Raw genomic sequence first — 25,901 nt, 5'->3', positions numbered from 1 at the left:
GCAAAGGCGCTAATCCGTGAAAATGTAGGCGGGGTCGGGGGGGGGGGGGGAAACAAAGGCTGTTTCTAAAAGAAATAAACAATAAAGAGAGATAAAACTCCACGCAAAAAAACCTCAAACGAGACTACGGCCAGTAGAGAGGAAAGACTAAAACAACGCGGATATTTCGCCTGTATCCAAACTAGGCGTCCTCAGCACAAGATAAAAAGAAAAAAACACTAAACTAAAAACAAATAAAACCACCACCAATAATAATAAATACAATTGTCGCTACTGATCCACGTAGGGAAAAGAAGCTATTAGAGTTACTTCAATGAGAACATCAAAACAACATTTTTTGTCATTCATTATTGTCATGTCTGGCCAGTTCGGCTTAAGAACTTTCATTTGTTTTTAAAAGACCAAAATTTTGATGATCATTTTTTTCAACGAAAGGAATTTTTCAAAATTTAGGGGCAATACTCTTTCCCCTCCAATTGGCACCCCTGTCTTCTGGAAGAAATCCTCCTATAGAATTATTGACTTACTCGTTTTAGTTTATATCTTGTGTAAAAGAAGTATTTAACACCTTTTATATAAATAACATTTAAAATAATAATTAAAGCCATATTTCTGAAGTAATGTTTTACCCAACATTCTTTCTTTCAGGTATATGTCACAGCAAATAATTCACTCAAATTACACAAAGCATTCTAGCTAATAATAGTTGCAAATACCTCAAGTTATCAACTAAGTAATTACTCATTTTCTTCGGGCTTTTGGTCACTAGATGCTGGCTGCCTTGAAAACACATCTTGGCAGCAGAACACCTTAAAAATTTTAGTGATTTTGTTGAAGCGGGCTGTTGAACAACAGCCGAATGCTGAGCATGAAAAATGCATAGGACTGTCTACCGGACTGAATCTGAACACTCGGAAGATTCATCAACTAAGCGGGTTTCATTCAATAAAGATATTAGTGTTAAGCATATTCCTAGAGGTGCAGTTTTGGATAAACAGGGTCAAGTGATTGGATATTTGCCGGAGAATGAGGGTAGAAAATTTGTCCGCAATGTGTATAAAGAACCACTTATTTTAAATGAAGATGATTTAGCTGAAGAAGCAGCGAGGATATTGAAGCAAGTGGAAAATGCAGATTGTATAGTTACAGGTAAATGATTCATCTTTGGAAAAGTACCCAAACAGAAGGTTTGAACCGTTTTTCTGTCATACGGGATAAGTGCAAGAATTTTTGACCCCCCTCCCAAGGATCTTGGGTTTTGAACTCATTCCAAAATCAGTTGAGGTTTATTATAGGCTATTATAGGAGGTTTATTATATCCGCCCTCCGGTGTTTACTTACCCCCCCCCCCCCTAGATGTCGGAAAAAACTTTTTTTATATTGAAAATTTGAAAAGATATCACAATTTTCTCCCTCCATACACTATATTTTGATGTATAAGCCTTGAATAGGGGCTATTGAGAAGGAAACATGGTTAGAATCAGTTCTTACTTCAAAATGTGCAGAAAAACATTTTTCACATTTCCGAAATTTTCCAAAATTTCGACACATTTTGAAGGCTCTTCCAGCATACTTTACTTCCCCCCTAATATGCAAATTAATAGTCCAAATTATACATTTCCCACCTGTTTTTTCTTTTTCGTGATTTCGTCAGCGTTGATTCAATTTACGGGTACACAGGTTGAAACAAGAGTGAATCATTGCAAATGCACGGGAAATATATAATTTGGGCTAAATATTTGCACAATGGGAAGGGTTGGGGGTAAAGTATAGTGAAGTGGTAGTCAAAATGTGTCAACTACAATTTTTCTGTATATAATGAAGTAAGAATTGATTTCTCAACATGTTTCCTTCTCAACAGCCCCAATTTAAGGCTTATGCTGAATTTGATAAATACACTTTATCCCTCCTCCACCCTACATTATCATAAACTGAAGCCACTGCGGATAATACGTGGCCTATTCACGGTCAAGTATTATGAAAAGGATGTAGCCTAACCTGGCACGTACGCAGGGGGGGGGCCTTCGCCCCCCCCCCCTAAATTTTGTAAAATGTTTAATTTCCCCATTTTTTTGGGATTTCTGGCAAAAGTAGGACATTTATTAAGATACATTTATCTAGATACATGTATGAAGCCTTTTTTGGGGGGATTTTACAGCAGGCAATTATCCGGTCAAGTCACTGCCCAATTATTAACCCATGTCCTGTCTAACTTTTTACCCTCTTTGAAGTGACTAGCGATTGTACTGTTATTTTTTTTTTTTGCAAAGAGAGTTTGCTTTTCACAGCAAAATAGAAATTATCCTTGATATTAGGGCGTTTATCCTCCCTTTTCAGAATAAAGTACAGCTTCAATTTTTGGAAACTATTTTTGCAATAGAAGAACTACCCCCCACAGCACCCATATTGCACTGTTAATTTCCCTTTCAGTGGGATATAATAGATTAATCACTGGTTCTAAATCGCTATGAACATAACATGAGCCTAAAACGTGCTTTTGAGGCTTCAGTCTTCTTCCCTCCCCCCATCTGCTACAATTCTACAGATTAAAGTTAATCTGTATTTTCTGGTACACGTGCTTTTTGCATTTATTTAGTTACTAAATAAAAAAAAGTGCTACTTTTTATCTGCTGTTTCGAAGGTTTTGGCCCCCCCCCCCCGAAAAAAAATTCCTGCGTACGTGCCTGAGCCTAACATCGACTGAATGTTCCTAATCTTGGATATGATACCGCTAGTTGTTGATAATATTAGGTTAATTTGGGATTGGCTGGCTACAGTCTTGGATATTTTTTTTTTCAGCTGTGGAGCTTAAAAAAATGTACCTTTAAAGCCTAGCCTATCTAAATACGACTATTCTCCTTAATACAACTTGACTGCGATTGAATTTGTCAGTAAATCTAACTTTTAAGATTTACCCGATTTTCCTGCTATTTTGGACACTTCTTGTCCAAATTACCAAAAAAGATAAGTTTTTTTATTATAGCCCCTCCAAAAGAAATTCCTGTCTATGCGCTTTATCTCAGTGATCTATATTTTATTCAGTATTTCTCGGGTAAATATATGACTGTTCATATTATTGGCTTATCAATAAAGTGAACATACCACTCGATGCCTTTTTTATGCTCTTTACGAATATAATCATCGCTTCTATCGCAAATTCAAATTTAAGGCCTTTTTGACCTAACCTAAACTAACCTTATTATAAATAATTTTGGCACTGAGAAAATGTAGTATTATTTTGCCCGAAACGACCGAGAAAACAGCGCTGACAAACAGTAGTATTATTTCGTCGGAAAACGACCGATAACTCATACTTTAATTGAAAATTCGTCATTTTCAATAGCTGAAAGTGCTTAAATTTATGATAGACGCAATTTTTATATTCGTAAAGAGCATGAAAAAAGGCATCGAGTGGTATTTTCCCTTTGTTGGTAAGTCAATAATATGAGCAGTCGTATATTTACCATAACTCGTTTTCAGTGAAGCGCTTTCCATCAGTAAAATATAAATGTGTTGCACCATTGCTATTCCGTCAGTTTGACTCAACGCCACATCCCATTTTTAGACTTTATCATAGCTAGGAAGATAGCTACCAAAGCAAACAAAACCTAAACAGATATTCACTTACCATAACTATCAAATAAGGGTTCAAATAGGAATAGGTTTTTATATTAGGCAGTGAAAAACATACTAACTTCTGGATATGTAGATGATATAGTTTCAGTCATGATTATCAACAGTGAAACTCACTTAGAAGGTGGTCTTGGAAAAAATACCGACCATTAATCAAAAACCGGTACTTATGTATTATAGCGACCTCGCTCAAGAAGTTTGATATGATCTGTCACCGTAAAACCGGTTTGTCTGTCTGCATTCGGAGACAATTAGCTTAGGCATAGCGAAATAAACTACTATATAGGTATATTTTAATTAAATATTTAATATATAGAATTGGTTAGGTATTTAATATAATGCGACTGGGCAGCCTTCTTTCCATAATTCTTTGTTATAGTTTCAATAATTGCGTTACTAAATTAATATATTTTTGCCATATTTAGGTACATTTCATTATGATTAACCTAACGTTGCTTCTTGAGAGTGGTCGATATCAAACAGTTCGTGGTATCGAACTGTAGTAAGGAGCGACCAGGCTCAATAGTAACCGAAACTCTAAAAAATGGAATTTTGATACCAATAGTTACATCAAAAGAATCGCATTTTAATGCTGATTTTAGATATATAAGTTTCATCAAGATTAGTCTTACCCATCAAAAGTTACGAGCCTGAGAAAATTTGCCTCATTTTAGAAAATAGGGAGAAACACCCCCTAAAAGTCTTACGATCTTAAAGAAAATCACACCATCATATTCAGCGTATCAGAGAACCTTACTGTGGAAGTTTCAAGCCCCTATCTACAAAAATGTGGAATTTCCCATTTTTTGCCAGAAGACAAATCACGGATGCGTGTTTATTTGTTTTTTTTTTCGTTTTTTTTTTTTGTTTTTTTTTCCCCAGAGATGATCGTGTGATCAAAAAAATTGGAGGGCACCTAGGCCCCCTCCCATGCTCATTTTTTCCCCAAAGTCACCGGATCAAAATTCTGAGATAGCCATTTTATTCACCATAGTCGAAAAACCCTATAACTATGTCTTTGGGGACGACTTACTCCCCCGCAGTCCCCGTGGGAGGGGCTGCAAGTTACAAACTTTGACCTGTGTTTACATATAGTAATCATTACTGGGAAGTGTACAGACGTTTTCAGAGTGATTTTGTTGGTTTGGGGGGATATTTGAGGGGAAGGGTTACCGGGGAGGATCTTTCCATGGAGGAACTTCCCATGGGGGAAGACTTTCAATGGATGGGGCGCAGGATTTTCTAGCATTATTTAAAAAAACAATGAAAAAATAAATATGAAAATTTCTTTCTACTGAAAGTGAGAAGCAGCATTAAAACTTAAAACGAACAGGAATTATTACGCATATGAGGGGTTTACCTCCTCGTAATACCTCGCTCTTTACGCTAAAGTATTTTTAGTAATTTCAACTATTTATTCTACGGCCTTTGTGATTCAGGGGTCATTTTCAAGGAATTGGGACAAAATTTAAGCTTTAATGTAAAGAGCGAGGTATCGACGATCTATCATAAACTTCAGAAGCGGAACTCTTTGGTTTCCTGGAATTGAAAATGCATAGTCACCCCTCCTCTATTTTTTGTGCCCATTACTTCCAAACATCTTTATTACTAAGAAGAAGAAAAAGTAATATTTTTGATATGGTGGATTGATTCCATATATACAAGATGGTGGGTATGCTTTTATAGTCTATTGTTATTGAATTTAACACGTAATAAAATTCAAGGAGGTTTATATATCCCAATTATCTTAAAACAAATTTGTGGTCTAAGATACAGATCGCCAAAGCTAGCTGTCCGAACGGCATTTCTCATGTGCAGTTTTGATTTATTCTTGTATTCGGGACTAGATCAGGCACGTACAAATGATTTGTTGGGGAGGGAGAGGGATTTGAAGCAATAGTAAAAATGTCTTTTGGGGCCTACTAAAAATAAATTAATAATTTGAATAAAAATCGCCTAGAAAATCAAGAAAGTTCAGGATTTTGTGGCCTAGTAAAAAAAACAAATTTCATTTAATAATTTAACAAAAAACGCCCAGAAATTCAAACAATTCCCTGGTCTAAATGCCATATTGCCAGGTGCTAATTTTATGACTAAATGTCCTTCACTAGGAAACATGTGCCTAAATTCTTTACCATGGGTCTGTTTTTTTTTCTTTTTTTTAAGCACAATATTTTCCTTTTAAAAACATCGGTACCAAAACTCAGATCTTAAAACTATTAAATAAAAAAAAGCTTTCAAAGAGCTTTCAGTTCTTATAACTGAAAGTAACGAGGGACATTAAAAATTAAAACGATTAAAACGATTTTTGGCTCTCCGCAGATGAATAATTAAAACGAAATTTGCATATTTAATTTTTTGGCTAAATGGATTTCTCATAGTTTTGATTGAATGATTTTGGGAAAAAAGAAGTGGTGGAGGAGGCCTAGCTGCCCCCCCCCCAGTTTTTTGGCTACTTGAAAAGGCAACTATAACATTTAATTTTTTACAAACGTTTTTATTAGTAAAAGATATACGTAACTTACGAATTAATTTACGTAACGAACTTTTGTATTCGTATGTTTTTATTACGTATATGAGGGGGTTTACCCCTCAGCAGTACCTCGCTCTTTACAAAAAAGCTTAAGTTTTGTCCCAATTCCTTAAGAATGACCCCTGAATCACAAAGGCCGTAGAATAAATAGCTGAAATTACTAAAAATACTTTAGCGTAAAGAGAGAGGTATTGAGGAGGGGATGAACCCCTCATATGCGTAGTAATTTTTGTTCGTTTTAATGCTTCTCGTTACTTTCAGATGAAATAACTTTTAAATATTTATTTTTTTATTGTTTTTTTTTTAAATAATGCTAGAAAATCCTGCGCTCCCTTCATGGAAATTTTCTTCCCCACTGACAAATTACTCCATGGAAAGTTCCCCCAACATATCCCCCTCTTCTCAACAACTCTACCCCCCCCAACCAAAAAAATCCCTCTGAAAACGTCTGTACACTCCCCAATAACCATTACTATATGTAAGCACAGGTCAAAGTTTGTAACTTGCAGCCCCTTCCACGGGGACTGTGGGGGAGTAAGTCGTCCTCAAAGACATAGTTATAAGGTTTTTCGACTATGCTGAATAAAATGGCTATCTCAGAATTTTGATCCGATGACTTTGGGAAAATGATTAGCGTGGGAGGGGGCCTAGGTGCCCTCCAATTTTTTTTGCTCACTTATAAAGGGCACTAGAACTTTTTATTCTAAGGACCACCAAGTGGTCATTCTAGGACCACTGGGTCGATACGATCACCCCTGGGGAAAAAAAACAAAAAAAAAACAAATAAACACGCGTCCATGATCTGCCTTCTGGCAAAAAAATACAAAATTCCACATTTTTGTAGATAAGAGCTTGAAACTTCTACAGTACGGTTCTCTCATACGCTGAATTTAATGATGTAATTTTTTTAAACATCCTATAACTTTTATGGGGTATTTCCCCCTATTTTCTAAAATAAGGCAAATTTTCTCAGGCTCGTAACTTTTGATGGGTAAGACTAAATTTGATTAAACTTATATATTTAAAATCAGCATCAAAATGCAATTCTTTTGATGTAGCTATGCTAACAAAATTCCGTTTTTTAGAGTTTTGGTTACTATTGAGCCGGGTCGCTCCTTACTACAGTTCGTTACCACGATCTGTTTGACCGACGCATGTAATTCAAGCAGGTTTTTTACATTCATCAAATGGCGATTGGCGATCTGTCAATTTTACTCTTTACTGAGTATCAATCTCCACATTTTACGCACAATTAAACGTGTGCAATGGGACCTGTAGAGTCACCTCTTATGGCTTGCATCTCGGATTAGGAAGTTTTCGAAAACAAAATATGGGTTTCTCCCTTTTCCCTGAAATTTCAAACACACAAAATAAATAAAATCTACGTCAATGGAAAAAGGATTTTCTTCCTTTTTTTTATCTGACATGATAATAACCCTATGTGAACTTTTCAAGTTCAAGTTTCAGCATTTTAATTCTAGTTTTGTTTGCACTTGTAATTCTTCATCGCTGAAACACAGATTATATATTCCAATTGCAAGGCAATCGCATAAATAAACAACCTTCAACGAGAAAGTGACACCCACGCCCATCTATGGATTGACACAGTCAATGACTCGTAAATTACGAATACAAACGGCCTAAATCGGAGCAACGTATGATTCGAGAACGAAAGTGGACCGCTTCAACACCCCCAACCCTCCACACCACTGTCAGGTTTTTGGTATAAGGATAGTTGTGTTGCATCTTGATCGACCCCGAATAATGCCAAAATATTCGATTCGGGATGACTAAATTGGGGCCGAGATCCTGTGATGGTTCTCACCGCTCTTGCGTCTGGGGCAGAATCTTGATTAGCCCCCCTCTATTCTCCAAAAATTTTCAAGCCAAATTTATACAACATTTGCATTTATTAATAAAATTTATCAAAATAAAACTTAATAAAAATAAAATTTCAAAATTACAAAATGATTATAAATGTTAGATTATTTCTTTGAAATTTTTTGCCCAAAATTTTCTGGGCCCCGTGCAAGTGACCCCTTTCCCCTATAACTGCCTCTGCTGCGATCCTCCAACATCATCCCCAGCAACTTCTTAGCAGAAAAGCTGACCTGTTGTTGGGCCTACAGTGTTTGAATCAAAATCACACAGGGAACTCAGTCTATATGATTGGAGGAAGAAAGCAGATTTGTGGTAAAGCAACCACTATCCTTACTGTCAAAATTTTGACAGAAAGGTCGGTAGACCATTTTTTCACCGGGCAGCTTTAAACAGACGGGGCAAACCAATCGGATCTGAGAATGATAGTGTTTATAGGTGTCTTCCCTTTCCCCGATGTTTCCATTGACGTGCTCAGTTTCGCTGAATTTCAGAGGCGAATACCACTTCTGAGGTCCACCTACCTCCCGACAAAAGTGACCGGCTCCACTTGATGAACTAAGAATACATAGCTACAGTCTATGAGATTATCCCCAAGAAAATTTTGACCGCTGAACTTTTACATTAGAGGCGCTACCAGACTTTAAAAATTCCAAGGTCGAGGATTCCAACTATAAAACTTTTAGGCCTGTTAGTTTCTGCACCATATTCCAACTATAAAACTTTTAGGCCTGTTAGTTTCTGCACCATATTCCAACTATAAAACTTTTAGGCCTGTAAGTTCTGCACCATATTCCAACTATAAAACTTTTAGGCCTGTTAGTTTCTGCACCATATTCCAACTATAAAACTTTGAGGCCTGTTAGTTTCTGCACCATATTCCAATTATAAAACTTTTAGGCCTGTTAGTTTCTGCACCATATTCCAACTATAAAACTTTTAGGCCTGTTAGTTTCTGCACCATATTCCAACTATAAAACTTTTAGGCCTGTTAGTTTCTGCACCATATTCCAACTATAAAACTTTCTTAGTTTCTGCACCATATGCGTCAGTAATATAAAATTTCTTGGGTAAGCCATATTGGCTCTACGTAACTGCCTACCAAATTTTAAGTTAATTCTCTTATGATTTTTTTGGCACTTCACCGTCAAGCTACCGTGGAAGTAGCCAATCTCATGCGATCAATCCTATACAAATCAATGAATATTTGTCAAGCCCCCACTTGTGTCTTAGAAGCTATAGTCTATTAACCACGAGCCCCGCTGATTGTAAACGTTTGATTGGACAAACAACGTGGGTCTATACTAAACCTGAGTTATTTTTATTGCGGTTATTTCCATACCACACAGAAAAAACATGCCTTCATTGTCTTCTTCATTGCAGTGTTGGATTGGAGGCACAAAGTTGACCCGGGACATCTCAAACCCCTTACCCTATTAGTACCGATTTTTATGGCACTTGGTATTAACCAAGTGACATATAGCAGTCGCCAATTCTGTCGGTCTGTCGGTCTGTCTGTCGGTCTGTCGGTCCCGGTTTTGCTACTTTAGGCACTTCCAGGTAAGCTTGGACGATGAAATTTGGCAAGCGTATCAGGGACCGGACCAGATTAAATTAGAAATAGTCGTTTTCCCGATTTGACCATCTGGGGGGGGAGTAGGGGCCGGTTAATTCGGAAGAAATAGAAAAAATGAAGTATTTTTAACTTATGAGCGGGTGATTGGATCTTAATGAAATTTGATGTTTGGAATGATATTGTGTCTCAGAGCTCTTATTTTAAATCCCGACTGGGTCTGATGACATTGGGGGGAGTTGGAGGGGGGAAACCTAAAATCTTGGAAAACACTTAGAGTAGAGGGATCGGGATGAAACTTGATGGGAAAAATAAGCGCAAGTCCCAGATACATGATTGACATAATCTGAACTGATTTGCTCTCTTTGGGGTAGTTGGGGGGGGGGGGGAGTAATTCTTAAAAATTAGAAAAATGAGGTATTTTCAACTTACGAACGGGTGATCGGATCTCAATGAAATTTGATGTTTAGAAGGATATCGTGTCTTAGAGCTCTTATTTTAAATCCCGACCGGATCTGGTGATGGGGGCGGGGAGTTAGGAGGGGGAAACCTAAAACTTGGAAAACACTTAGAGTGGAGGGATCGGGATGAAACATGGTGGGAAAAATAAACACAAGTCCTAGATAGATGATTAACATAAATGGAACGGATCCGCTCTCTTTTGGGTAGTTGGGGGGGGGGTATTTCTGAAAAAATAAAAAAAATGATGTATTTTTAACTTACGAACAGGTGATCGGATCTCAATGAAATTTGATATTTAGAAGGATATCGTGGCTCAGAGCTCTTATTTTAAACCCGACCGGTTCTGGTGACATTGGGGGGGGAGGAGTTGGGAGAGAGAAACCTAAAAATTGGAAAACACTTAGAGTGGAGGGATCGGGGTGAAACTTGGTGGAAAAAAAACACGAGTCCTAGATACATGATTGACATAACCAGAACGGATCCCCTCTCTTTGGGATAGTTGGGGGGGGGGGTTAATTCTGAAACATTAGAAAAAATGAGGTATTTTTAACTTACGAACGGGTGATTGGATCTCCATGAAATTTGATTTTTAGAAGGATATCGTGTCTCAAAGCTCTTATTTTAAATCCTGACCGGATCTGGTGACATTGGGGGAAGTTTGGGGTGGGGAGACCTAAAATGATGGGAAACGCTTAGATTGGAGGGATTGGGATGAAACTTGGTTGGAAAAATAAGCAGAAGTCTTGCATCCGTGATTTACATAATTGGAACGGATCCGCTCAATTGCGGGGGGGGGGGGGGTAATTCTGAAAAATAAGAAAAATGACGTATTTTTAACTTACGAAGGAGTGATCGGATCTTCATGAAACTTCATATTTAGAAGGACCTCGTAACTCCGATATCTTATTTTAAATCTCAACCGGGTCAAGCGTAATTGGGGGGGCAGTTGGGGGGACCGGAAATCTTAGAAAATACTTAAAGCGGTGAGATCAGGATGAAACTGGATGGGAAGAATAGAAACCTGTCTAAGATACGTGACTGACATAACTGGACCGGATCTGCTCTCTTTGGTGGAATTGGGGGGGGGGGGGGGTAATTTTGAAAATTGAGGTATTTGTAACTTACGAAAGGGTGACCAGATCTTAATGAAATTTGATATTTAGAAGGATCTTGTGCTTTAAAGTTCTAATTCCGAATTCCGACCAGATCCTGTGACATTCGGGGGAGTTGGAGGGGGGAACCGGAATTCTTGGAAAACATGAAAATTGGAGTATTTATATCTTACGAATAGATGATCGGATCGTAATGAAATTTGATTTTAGAAGGAATTCATGTCTCAGAGCTCTTATTTCAAATCCCGACCAGATCTTTTGACATTGTGGGGATTTGGAGGGGGAAATCTTGGAAAAACACTTGGAGTGTAGGAATAGGGATGACGCTTGGTGGATAGAATAAACAAATGTCCTTGATACGTGATTGACAAATCGTACTGGATTCGCTCTCTTTGGGGGAGTTGGGGGGAGGGGTTCAGTGATTTGGCGAGTTCGGTGCTTCTGGACGTGCTAGGGCGATGAAAATTGGTAGGCGTGTCAAGGAGCTGCACAATTTGACTTGATAAAGTCGTTTTCCCAGATTCGACCATCTGGGGGGCAAAAGGGAGAGGAAAAATTAGAAAAAATTAGGTATTTATAACTTACGAGTTGGTGATCGGATCTTAATGAATTTTGATATTTAGAAGGACTTTGTGACTCAGAGCTCTTATTTTAAATCTTGACCGGCATTAAGCCTCTTATTTTCCTTTTTAAATCAATCTATTGATTCATAGAATTTTGTTAGAGCTCATACCATATGATCTCTTGGCTCTTAGCTCTTCTCGCCTCGTCACAAGTGCCATATGAGCTCTTAGCTCTTGTTTATTAGAAAATTAGAATGCATCTTCTTGTCCTCACTGGAAATATCCAAAGATGTTTGATCTTTAGGAGTAAATTCTGTCTTATACTTCTGAGTAAAAGGAAAGTGATTGAAAGGCACTTACGTATTTTTTTCAGGGGGGGGGAATAACAAAGAAAATAATAATTTGAATAAGATGCATACGGAAATTTAGAAAAGTTTAGGATCTTGATGGGGCATCCTCTATCTACGTTCTTGCCTCGTATATGGCACCTTGTTTGAAACGGAATCGTACATGGATTTGTAACAGGTTTAATTGGTGGTATGAGGCGTGCCTGTGGCCCTTCCAATGCCACTCCACACCATCCAATTTCAGGAAAAAGAGGTACATCTTTCTTTCACTCATCGGGTATAGCATAATGGGCCAAGATACCAAGGTAACCACCTCTGGCCAGAGGGACATATTTTCACATGCGAATGCCGTTTTTGATCTTCGTCTACCTTCTACACAAAATTGTCCGGGTCCATATTATGACCTAGTAGGGACATAGAAAACAGTCATAGCTTCAAAAAACAATTTAAAAAATGCTAGTTCACGGTTTAAAGGCTGTATTTATACAAAAGAACAGACAATGTATATCTAAATACTATATTGAAAACGTCCAATTGAATTTTTAAAGCAATATGAATAATTGTGTGTAAAATACAAACAACTTTCGGGCTTTCGGAGAGGGTGGTAGGGTAGCCCAAGAGAGAAAATTCTTGTATGATTGCGGTTCAATAAAAACGGCCAAAGTTTACTTTTCTGGGTAAATTTGTTGTCTTGGGAGGGGACGTTGTTTGAAGGGCCACTGCGTCACTAAACCATCACTCAACCAAGGTATAACACACCGACTTTTTTGCTTAAAACCCAGTGGGTGAGGGGCTATGGGGGAGCCACCTCACTTTAAGTCTCAATATTACAAACTGAAAATATATTGTTCCTCAAGCAAGATACAAACTGCCTACCTTATTGCTGACGAATTAAAAGTGAGTGTTATGTTAGAGGGACCACGGGGTGAATTTTTCTTTGGCTGTGGCTATGCGTCTCCTAGCTGGTCATGAGAACCCGGGCAGTTCCGTGCGTTAGGTAAGTGGGGCTAAAAAGAGGAATACGCGCCTTAAAAATATTTTCCATTTGGCCTAAGGTACTTGTTTTTGTACCTAAGGTGGCCTAAGGTACCAAGGTTTGGTACCTTAACCCAGTGTATCTAAGCCGATCAGTGTTAGTGGACAAACCACCTGCCACCTGCCACCTGCCAACCCAGTGTATCTAAGCCGATCAGTGTTAGTGGACAAACCACCTGCCACCTGCCAACCCAGTGTATCTAAGCCGATCAGTGTTAGTGGACAAACCACCTGCCACCTGCCACCTGCCAACCCAGTGTATCGAAGCCGATCGGTGTTAGTGGACAAACCACCTGCCAACTTTTCTTCAGAAAACGTTTTCGTATGGCTATTTTTGGAAGGGCTGAGGCCCTTTTAATGCCTCTAATTCAATAAATTGAAAGTCTGTGTATGCTTCTAATTTAAACTAGGTATCAAATACCTACCTTTCTACAAAAAGCTCAAGACTGGATTAAATCGTAGCCTAAAGATCGAAAATCTTTGCATATTACCTATTAAAGCAAAATGTCACATTCTAACTTTCTTCTGAAGAATTTGCATTAAGGTGAAAGAGGGTCGAGATGTTACAGGGTGTCCTGTCACAGGATGTCACAGGGATGCTTCTAGTCTCACTTTACACTTACTGGGAGACATATAGGCAACCGATGGATAGCTTTTTTTTTAAGACGAAGCAGGGAAGCTGACGAACCAATCAACAAAATTTCATAATTAACACAATAGACACACAATGTGCCGAAGTGTGCCATGTGCGGTGCGAAGTGGTGTCGCCTGTCGGAAGTTTTTGTACCTTATGGAGCAAGTGGCACTCCAAGATGTGCTCCAGACGCTGTAAAATGACTTATCGCATGCTACAACTTGCGTAAGGTTTTTTTTCGCCGGGTTTGATTGTAAACCACCCAAGATTAAGAATTGTACCTTTATCTCCTATTTGGGTAAAATCTTCGATAATCGAGAAGCCGCTTCCATTAGCTTATACATTTATAGCCAGTTGGAATACGTGACAAATTATGTAAATTTGTAAATTTTATTTGTATTTAAAATTTTTTAGTTATGTAAATTTTGGGACGTATTTGAGGCGCGAATTTATTCAATAATTAAATATATTGTTACAAATTTGGAATCTATTTGTTTATCTTCGTAAATCAATTCAACAATTTATTCATTGAGCATTTGATGTAAATTCAGTATGTCTTTTAGTAAACTCCTAGTCCCAATATAGTGAATATAAGTGAAAATCTGATGCGAAAAAAGTATTTTCTCAAGACTTTAATCTGAAACCAAAAGTATGCGTCCTTCTTTATCAGCTGTGGGTGAGTCATTGCAAGCTTAAATCAATTCAAGAACTTCTTTTTCCTTCGTCACTGTTCCTGTCTCTCTTTTTCCCCCTTTTTTCTTTAACTGTTTCTATTAATTTTGTTAAAACGGAGTTTGACTTTTCTTTTTAATCTTCAATTTTGCCGATATATATATATATATATATATATATATATATATATATATATATATATATATATATATATATATATATATATATATATATATATATATATATATATCATGAAAAGAGAAATCACCAATGCAACAGCACAAACACAAAAAAAAAGAAAAAAAAAGAGAGAGACAGAAGGAGAAAAGGAAGACTGTTTTCCTAAATTAGTGATTAATATAGACCAGCACTTGAATGAGGCCTTAACCCTACTCATCCATACAATCACATAGGTCAAACAGCATAGCCAAACACAATCAACCATAAAGAATAATCCATGGACAGGCAGTCATGTCGTCAATAAGTATAAGTCGTCATTTACCAAACAATAGAAAAAATAATAAAGACAAATAATTCAGAGGCAACAACCCAACACAAGGGCTCATCAGGAGAATACACTGGCCTATAGAGTTTCGCCACTTTAAGTTCTCTACCCAGCCAAGTGTTGTGGCTACCACAGAATATCCATGGCATCCCCGTGTCAGGTATCACCCCCAAAATACATGCCTATGAAAAAAACAGCAAATGTAAAACAACCAAGTAACACCAAAACAAGCTTATCCTGTTAATATATCCCTCTTTTTAGCAACAATAGGTAAACTAAATATGATAAAATTTACCAAATCACAAATATTAACACATTGCAAAAAAAAAAAAAAAAAAAAATTAATGAACTAAACAATTATAGAATTCATCTTTACCATGTGGCTATTTAAAAAAAAAAAAAATCCGCTCTATTAGAAACACAATTCAAAATAAATGGCGCTGCATCATCATTTGTCGAACCTCCGAAATTAGTTAAAAATTTCTTTAAGTATTTCCAGATAATTCTTTTGATATTTATTTAAAAGTTCGTTATAATGAAAACTAAATTTTTTAAATTGCCAAGTTAATTTATTTGCAGAAAAACCTCTTGATATCAATTTTTGGCTTAAGATTTTACATCTATTTTTAAAATCAATATAATTACTACAAATCCTTGCATAACGAAGTAACTGTGAGAAAAACGCAGAATATGTGATATTTGAGTGTATATTACTTTCAGGGAATGGGAAACTAATCACTTCAAAATCAAAATCATCCGTTTTATTATATATTTTAAAACTTAATTTATTGTTATCACAAATATTTACATTTAAATCTAAGAAATGATCTTCATGACCAGCGCCATGACTAGGTTCAAGAGTAAGCTCTGATGGATATATATTTTTAGAAATATCAATGAAATCCTTACAATTTAAGACCAAAATATCATCTAAATATCTTTTATTATTTGACAAAACATGTTTTAAATTATTTGGATTATTCTTATCCATCATATATTTATATTCTAGTTGACTTAAAAACAAGTCAGCTATAAATGGGCTGGCATAATATTCCAGATAGCTGAAATCAGTGCAAAGCGTAGAATTTTTTAGGGAGGGGGGTAAATTTCGAGGATACCTGATTAGAAAAAAATTTTTAAACTTTAAAATTTTAAGGATTCACAGGGGCCAATCCGGACGGCACCTACCCCCATTACGCTTACCTGGGAAGATGTAGTGCGTAACATGGCTAGTACTTTAAGCGTTATATGGACGGGAGCAATTTCTTTTTATATTAGAGGATATCGTCGTTCAGGGCCGTATCCAGGATTTTTTTTCGCGAGGGGGCCCTACAAAAAAAAGTTTTAAAAAACTTATCGGAAATTTGCTTATATTCATTTTGTTACGTTTTTATGAGTCGGACAAGCATTTAGGGGCGGGGGGGTTTGGTCAAACCACCTGACCCTCCTCCCTGGATACGGCCTTGTCGTCAGTCAACTTTTTAAATTAGGTCTAGTTTTGACGCTTGTCATTTGTTTAGTGTAATATCTGTTCAGAAGTAGAATCCATCTTTGGGCCTTGAACTAGGGGGTGCAGATTCTAAGCAGTTAACATCGTCCATCTTTAACAAATGTGAATATAAAAATATTAACTATTCAGTTATGGTTATCTAATGGCTAAAAATGATTAGTCCGGCAGAAAATAAAATAAATGGTTCATTGTGCTGAAACCCCTTTCCCAAGAATGGCTTGGCCCCTTCTACTTCTATGGACCAAAATCATGTGTATTCAAACCATATCTAATTAAAGCTATTAGCGTTAGAAATAAAATATTTCTTCAAAGTCCTGTAGTGAAACACAAGAGTTTGTTTCATATATAAAAATAACAGTAATAATCATCAATAATCAATACTGCTATTCAAGGCTGTATCTAGAGGGGGGGAAGATGAAAAAATTTGTACCCCCTACCCTGAAAAAATCCTTTATACAGTTTGCTGCATTAAAAGAAACTTAACTCCTTACCATGACTAATGCAATAGAATGAGAGGAAGTAAAGATAAAGAAAATAAACAAGATAATCTAGAGAACAGGAAAAGTACAATAAGAATAACGAAACAATACGATAACGGAATAAAAAACGGAAATAATAATCTTTATCACTCCGCTAACACTTTGTAATACTTACTTTCTATCTAATAAGATAATCTTAGGAAAAATGAAAAAGGATAACAAAAGCGAAAGTCACCCATATGAAACAAGTTACAGACAAGACCATATCCAGAAGGGGTTAGGGTGTTTGAGCCCCCACCCCACCCCATGAAACGCTCGTCTTACTCGTAAAAACATAACAAAAATGGATATAAATAATTTTTTGGCTCCCCTTCCCCGAAAAAAATTCATGTGTAAAACACCCACCACAAAATTAATCCTGGATACGGCCCTGGTAACAGATCATAGCTAAACTTAAAAAAAAATCGTGGCGACGATAGTCGACAAAATTAGATGAAATATTTCGCACCATCAGTATGTCGAAGGGTTTCGGTTTTTCTGCTTTAAAGGGTTTCGGTTTTCTCGGTTTTTCTTCGGTTTTTCTTTTTCGGTTTTTCTGTTTTTCTGCTTCGGTTCTTCCAGTGTTGTTCTTAACCAATCGAGTATAGACAATGCAGCACCATGTCAGCACCACAATGCAGCACCAATGGATCAAATACAGCACCACGTTAAAAATAGTTCTTGTTTTTTTTCCCTTTTCCTCATAATCATCGTTAATTTTTCAATTTCTTACAGCTAGAATTTTTACTTTATGGTAAGTCTTCAGAGCAAATTAAATTGGGTTTTCTAACTTCAGGTGGTGGCAGGATATATTTTATTCAAAATCGTTTTTCTTTGTTAAATATTGACGAACTTGTATACGAATCATTAAAAAGACGTTTGCATTATCGTTATTTCCGAAACTTCTTGATTTAATCATGCATGTTTAGGGGATCATAACTCCGAAGAGAAAATCTTCAAAGATCGATCACATACCTGTTTGTAGGTAAGGCCTCGATCATATCAAAGTAACGTTGTTGTTATAGTTGTTGAAAATGGAGGTAGGCGCGGTCTGTGCATGAAGCTGTTTAGTTAGTGACAAGTGGTTAGTCTGTTACTTTAGGACCCAAAGCGGAAAATTTACGTATTTGTACCCAATGGATAAACAAAACTAGGAGAGTAAAATAAAAAATACATTTTTGGTTACAAATGCTTTTATCTATAAATGCACTGGAAAAAATATCCTGCTACCCAAAAACTTGAAAAATTTTTAGACTAAAACAGGACAGTCGTGACACGATTGATGACTATTCAAGAACCATTTCATTTTTCGTGATCCCCCCTCCCTGCGCTTTCATATTTAGTCTGAAGAAACTTCAATTCTTCCAAATGGCAGGAAAAGGATTTTTTTTTACTTTTTAGGGCATTTAAAATAAAAAGTTTATTTGTATTTTATAACATCGTCGTTTACACTAAATATGGCTTTCAAATTAAATGAAACATTTTCTTTTGTGGGATGAACAATTTCGAATTGTTTAGGGCAACGTTCAAAGTTAAGAAAACACTAAAAAGTTTCTAATTTGGTCTGCATTCGCTGGTCCTTTTTACATAGATATACTTTATATGAGGCAAGGGAGGTCAGTCAGGAGTATGGGATCAAAAATATTCCTCTAATTCAACGACTACCTAAGAAATTTACTTGTCCTATATCTCAAATTGAAGCCACATTATATTTTTCTTATTTAAATCCTTAAAGTACTTTTACTTAAAGAATCTTAAAAAATTTCTCTTTAATTCTTTTTTTGTTTCTGAATAAGGTCCAAACATAGGATCCACGTTGAAAAAAAAACGAAAAAAAAAATAAGTTCCTGGGAAATAAATTAAATCTTAGATTCTAGCAAGTCTGAAACTTAAAAAAAAAAGAAAAAAAAGTTCTTGGGAAATAAATTCAGTCTCAGATTCTAGCGATTCTGAAGCTTTGAAAAAAAAATCGTGGGAAATAAATTCAGTCTCAGATTCCAGCAATTCTGGAACTTTATATTCAAATACTCTCATAGGAAATCGTTTCAATTAGCAAATAATATGTACAAAAAATACTGGCAAGGCCGTATAATTTCTTTTAATTTTGTTTAAAAATAAAAGAAAAATTTCTTTAATTTCATATAATTATAAAAAAAAACCATCAAGATAACTTTAGTCATTAAGACGACGACTAAGAAAGCTGATTTTTTCAAGATCTGATCTTCTTTAAATTTATTTATATTTATTTGATGATGTAATCTATATAATTTATTGATACACATTTGGCTTCGTTTTCTTAGTAGCCAATAGTTGATTTTCAGTCATTTTGTACCAGTAAATTTCCCAACTAAACTTGATGGGAAGCACGACTAAATATACTATTTGTGCCTTTAGGAGGTCTGTATCTGATCCCATCTGTCAGAGGGGGATCCGTAAATTCGTGTTGTCAGGTCGGAGGTCAGTCATACTTAATGGTAGTTAGGAGCTACCTTCCTATTCATGTCATTTTGGGAGTCTGGACCCGATCTTACTTATGTGATGATGAATGGGGAGGGGGTTAAATTTTTGAAACTAAGATATATCTAGCTAAGCGGGTTGTATAGTACTGACGAAAACTATGTAATAAATAAGACCTAATTTTTCGATATACTCTTGGGACTCTAGGTCCGATGTCAAGACCTCCTTTTTAGGAAGAGGGATTTCGAAAGCTCTTGTCGCCAGAATATCTACCCCAAGAGACTCATAGAAATTAACTTAACTTTCTTATTTGTGGCTTTTAGGGTTTCGAGACCAATCTGGCCTCTAGGGGGTGGGGGGAAAGTTTCTTAAATTCTAGTCATCAGGATGTCTAATAGAAGTGAGTCGGGTATTGTATAAAATATATATCACAAAGAAAAGTAGGAGATGAAGTGTAGCCCCTTGCTTGTGAGTGGCTGTATTAATAAAGGAAGGGGGGAGGACTTAGTTCAACAAATGGAAAGAAAAACATTGTCAATGTTGCCTTTAAGGAACTTTTTTTGTCTCTTTTTTTTTTCCTTTTTTCAACTAAGGAATGTACCGTACATTAAGGTTTTCTATGGTTATTGTTCACCATACGAAAAGAAAAATATAAATGCATTCTTATATAATAGAAAATAACTACTTCAAGGACAAAGAAGAACTTGAACTACTGCAATCCCTGCAATTATCTTGAAATTTACCCAAATGAACTTCTCAACCTCCCTCTACCTAGTCTGTTATCAATTAAAAAGTGCCATGGCACACATGACCCTTTTCAGTTCATATTCGAACTAGGTTAATCCCTTGCCATATCTGTGTCAGGTTCTTACAAAGCTTAGTTCCGCCACTACAAAAGTGGCACAAAGCCTTTTTGATATATTTATTTGTATAAGAATACTAAAGATATAGAAACTAAAGATATATGATTTATTGAGAACACTAAAAAGTACGTATAAGAATTTACACATTTAATAGGCAAAAAATAATACACGGAAGAAGGGTTTCTAGTAATCTTCTATGTGTCCTTAAAATTAAAGTAAGCTATGCGAGTCCCCTTCCCTCTGAAAGACCAAAAATTTATCAAAATCGGCAAAATGACAAGTGGCTTTATTTCGGCATATAGTTCAAAAATTATGCTTCAGAATCGTTGAGTTACATGGAGTGACATACTTTTGTCTCATTCATGGCTTGCCCCCCCCCTCCACATTTCTTCCATCAAGTTACTTATGCCTATGCAAAAATGGCAGATTCATGACGACCCATTCAGAGACATTTTGGAATACAATAATTTATTTTCTCGAAAAAATTAAAATGCAGCCTTTGGTTTTGGACACGCCGATTTGCAACTTGTTAAGGGAAGAAGAAAAAATGACTTTATCTGACCTTACACCAAAATATATTATTCAAGATGTAGGTGCACATTGTCATGAAATCATTATGGGAGGGTGGTCAGAGGCTTCTCCAAGGGAGGTATAGAATCGTCAAAACAAATTCTTACGCTCAAATTTCCTCAATTCTCATGGGCGAAGCGTTTCGGAACGATCGTGGGGAGATTCTCCGTCCTTTCCCTGCTGTAAGATTTTATAATTGATTTCAACTATTAAAACCATACTAAATGTAGTCTGGTGAGAGGGTGAATAGTCAACCTAACAACGGCAAGTATATGACATATGCCACTTGGTAATTTTTTGTTAAGGCTTTAATTACGGAATGTATCAGTCTACCAGAAAACCTCAAATTTAGTTTTCTTTTGCTTTTACTTCCCGTCTAAAACAATGAAAGGAAACAGATTTTTTTTTTTTTTTTGAGAGAAAATTAGCTGCTGGTTTGCAATTCTAGACAAATTTTATTGTCTTGCCTTAATTTAATTACTTAGTGAAAAGGGGCGTAGGAATTAAAGACTATATTATGTACCAGGGCTATATCCAGGATTTTTTTTTTTTGGGGGGGGGGGGGTTAAACAAGGATTTTTTGGGGGGATGGGTTACACAGAAAAAAACTCAGAAAACGCATATAATATTTGTTTATATTCATTTTTGTTGCGTTTTTACGAGTCAGACAAACATTTAGGGGGTCCTCTGATTAAAAAAAAAATTATTAAAAATAATCATTTGATAATAATGTTTGCGGCATCCCTTAAACCTAGAAAAGAACTAACTCTAGGTAGTAGTAACCAAATATTTAAAGATTTATTTTGAAAAAAAAAATGTCAAGTGACGAAGAATCACTTTTTGAATGGTAACTATTATTTCATCAGGTCTTAATCGTAAAAGTTTATAGCAAAAAACAAATTTATTGGAATTTTGAAAAATGGCATGAAACCCCACGAAAAATGCGCCGGATCGAAATGTACATTGTTGAAATTACCATAGACGAAAAACTCATTTATGAGAATTACGGTTCCCCATCTTGAGCAACAAGGAAAATCATTTTTTTGCCTAGGAAACAGTGATGTTTCTGCTTCTTTTTTTTTTCTTAGCCGCTAGTGGAGAACTCAAACATCGTAGAGAGAAGTTTAAGGGCTCATTCAAAAGCTTATTATTATATCAACGTGTTTTAAGTATTGGATTAATAAATATCAAATAAATCATGCAAATTAGGATTTCGTGGGAGCATCCGCTAGGCCTACGCCCCTGGTGCTTTGAATGTAAAAATCAAGGGATTCGGTACAACTATTATTCTATAAATTCGTCAGAGAAGCAGTGTTGCCAATATCTTCGAATTTTCATGGGTTTTCCTGGATTTTCCCAAAGAATACTGGGTTCTCCAAAATCCCCCAGAAACTAACGCTCGTAAATACATGATCTTCATACGAAATACAAATTGTTAATTTATAATAAGGTTAATTTTTGGGGAAATTTCGAAGAATCTAATTTTCTTTTGTAGAATTTCAAGGAAGTTTTAAAAACTCGGGGATAGTGGAAACACTGGCTTGAATTAATTCGAGGTCGACATATTCGCCTGCTTTTTGTTAAACAAAGGTAAAAGGTAAAGGATACGGCATTAGACTTTACAGTCCGTACCGGCAGTGCTGATCTCCGTTTCTTGGCCCTTCAGCCAGGAAGTGCAATGGGGGGTTGGGGGCCAGCCATCCTGTGCTTTCGCACACCCTTCCTGTTTACCTTCCCCAAATTTCTCCAGGTACCCATTTAGAGCTGGGTCGACTCTGGCTAAGCCTACAGAGTCTCGCCACTGACCCCCGTCCCAAACTGAAGAATTGGGTACACTGGGATTCGAACCATTAGGATAATATGGCAAATGTTAAAATTGCTGAAAATATTGTAATTTAGGATAAAGGTCTTACGATATACCATCATACACCTGTGTATATCGGACTATGAGTTAAAACCTCTTTAAGTAGCTCTTACATTCGCCGTTTGTCAAACTGACCCTAATTTTTGGATCAACTAGTCACATAAGAAAGCTGATATAACAGACATATAATTCAATCTAACAATTTGGATTAAGGACTGGGCAAGTCTCATGGTATGATATAATATCTGCCCTATGAATAATGTGGTTAAAACGGGATTATTCTTAATGCCCGGCTGTTATAAATGATGTCATATACACATTAAAACTTTCCTCATAAAATATGGATCCACTGATCTGGATATAGATTTACTGCTCAAAGGATGTCATGCATAATTTCAAAAATTTGGTATATCTATTATTGAGTTCACTTAATATTTTTACCTAACTGAAATGAAAGAAGAAGAAGCATCAATTCAAAATCTAGAGGGCGTCCAGTTTTTTTCTCACTAGAAATACCAAAAAATTATTTTTCAATGGCAATACCCAAAAAAGGCATTTTAAAATCTAGGGGGTAATATAAGGGGAAAACGCCCTCCCCAACTAATTGATGCCCTTGGAAGGGATACAAATAGAAGAAGGTTATTGATGAACTTTGAAAGTGAGACTTACAGGAATTTATATACATTTCGAATTTGGGTCTTTTGAATTAGGTTTCTGGGCTCCAATCATCAATACTTTCCTACTTGTAAGACCTTCAAGGTCTTTTGCAGACATGTTTTACATAGGCGCCCCAAGTAAAAACAGCAAAATTCCCCCATTTCCTCCTCCCTAAATTGCTCCTGGTCTTGGACATTTTTGGTTTCTAGATAGTGGGAAACTATAAGTAGTTTGCTCAATGTTAGTTTTGCTCAATAATCCATTAAAAATTTCCACTAGAACATTGTCTGTGAGTTCAATAGCAGCCCAGTCTTAAAGAATCATTGAAGTCACTTTTGGGTTTTAATATAATGGAAAACTATCAGGGATACTAACTCAGAAAAGTTTAGGGGTTGGGGTAAGGATTAAAAAATAGTTTATTTGAAAGTTAATGAAAAATACCAAAATGGATATTCTTTAAAATGAACGGATGGACTGCATTTTCCCTCCCCCAGTCCCCTCGCCAGTTGGCATCTCTGGAAGCTATGGATATTAAACATTGTTTTCAGCAAGTAGTAGAAGCTCTGCTGAATGGTTCCTTAGAAATTTGCATTGGAACATTTTCTGAGAGGCTACTAACGTTTCCTTGACGTATTTATATATTATATACAATGGAAATTATTGTGAAAGCGTATTAATAACTTTTAACTTTGATTGTATTTGTTTCTGAGGTTTTGAAAATTAAGTTTATTACCTAAAACCATTTATAGTCCGAAATCATGCGCATTTTGCACTATTTTGATGTTATCACGTTATACCGGTGAGTGGGGTCACTTTTAAGTTGACTCTGCCTGAAGAGATTTTATTTGCTTTGTTTAATAGATATTTACTCAATTGTGGCAGTCAGCAGCATCTTGCTATGATAAGACTTGGAAAAATCGGGGGGGAGGGGGCTTTAAATTTAAAATAGCCTTATGTTCGGCTTAGATCTCCTTGTTTCTGACCAACTCTTGATTTGATCAGAGTTCTAACAAGTTTCATTTTCTAAATTTCTTTTCAAAGCTGCTTTCATAAAACCTTTCAAGCCATATAAGTAGTAAAGGGGTAGGGAATGGACAGGATCATATCCAAGACTTTGTCCGCGAGAGGGGAGCCAAAGTAATTTTTTCCGGGGGGGATGGTCACCAAAAGAATGAGTAAAAAGGGGTTTACCTCCCGTGGAATTTGTCTAACGGTCTCAAATAATATTTTTTTTTATTTAACTTTTAAGACCATCCTGCTAGCCGGAGAAATATTTCAGGGAAGGGGGGCTCAAACCGGATAACCTAAGTCTCCTTTCCTGGATGTGGCCCTGGTAATAGAGATACCTAAGGGAGACAAGGCGGTAGTGACTCTGTGTAGAACTCATTGACCTTCTAGAAAAATTCTAAATAGCGGGTGTAAAACTGAGCTCTGATAGAAAAAGGTAACCCCCCAAGTTCATCTAGCTCAATCTCAGTTAAAATATCTAGTTGCACCACGTATGGTGTTAGAAGCTCATAAAAACTCTCAGTCACCCTAATTTTGGTTCTAGGTCTATTTATAACTTTCTTATCCATTTTGCACCTTAATCTAGCATCACACAGGAATCGAATTAGATTCTGCTTGGTTCCAGTTCCGCTTTTGTCTTGGTTCCGCTGTACAGCAGATCCACCCTGAGTGCCCAGGGGTTGCAGTCGATCTTTGGTAAGATATTTTCCTCCCCCCTCCCTACTACCAGACGAAATTTTTCTACATTGCAAGAATGCTGTGGCTACTAATTTATTATGTTCTTCTATTTTACTTTAAAAGATCGTAGATCGTACTGCCAACGAGATTAGGTGGTGATGACCTCTATAGATTTCTCGATGTTGATGATTTGACGACAAAATTTGGTAGTTGAGCCCCAGTTCAGCAAAGCCGTATCCAGGGGGTGACTGGGCGTGAACCCCCCCCCCCTGACATTTTTGTCCGATTCGTAAAAACGTAACAAAAGTACATAAAAACAATTTTTTATATGGTTCTTGGAGTTTCTTGTAACGCCTCCTCCAAAAATAAACAACACTTGAGCAAAAATTATTGAAACGTCCTTGCATTTCAGCCTCCAGTTGATCCAATCGATGTCGACTTTAGCTTTTATTACATAAAAACAAAAACTAGTTTTTTTAACTGAAAGTAAGGAGCGACATTAAAACAAACAGAAATCACTCCATATATGAAATGGGTTGTCCCCTCCGCAATCCCTCGCTCTTTACGCAAAAGCTTTTAATTGTTTTAAAAAGCAGAATTGTGGCAAAGAGTCAAACTTTAGCGTAAAGAGCGAGGGATTGCGGAGGGGACAACCCATTTCATATACGGAGTAATTTCTGTTCGTTTTAAGTTTTAATGTCGCTCCTTACTTTCAGTTAAAAAAACTATTTTTTTTATGTAATTTCTGAACGTTTTTGAATTAATGCATGTTTGATTTTGGCTCTCCACACATAAATTATTAAAATGAAATTTGCATATTAATTCCTTT

General features: G+C 36.4%; 1 protein-coding gene across 4 annotated transcripts in view; it reads left to right on the top strand.

Annotated features, from left to right (window-relative positions):
• The first annotated feature begins 824 nt into the window (after positions 1 to 824).
• Positions 825 to 25,901, top strand: part of LOC136034957 (uncharacterized) — a 147,051-nt gene continuing 121,974 nt past the window's right edge. For all 4 annotated transcript variants that reach the window (XM_065716505.1, XM_065716503.1, XM_065716504.1 and 1 more), the window contains exon 1: positions 825 to 1,149. In XM_065716505.1, coding sequence (XP_065572577.1) covers positions 876 to 1,149 — 274 coding nt within the window. In that variant the 5' untranslated portion in view covers positions 825 to 875. The remainder of the gene's footprint in view (positions 1,150 to 25,901) is intronic.

Source organism: Artemia franciscana, chromosome 13 (assembly GCF_032884065.1).
Source record: "Artemia franciscana chromosome 13, ASM3288406v1, whole genome shotgun sequence".
In the NCBI taxonomy this organism is placed as follows: domain Eukaryota; kingdom Metazoa; phylum Arthropoda; class Branchiopoda; order Anostraca; family Artemiidae; genus Artemia; species Artemia franciscana.
The sequence above is the reverse complement of the archived record's forward strand: the minus strand, read 5'-3'. Positions and strand labels throughout refer to the sequence as shown.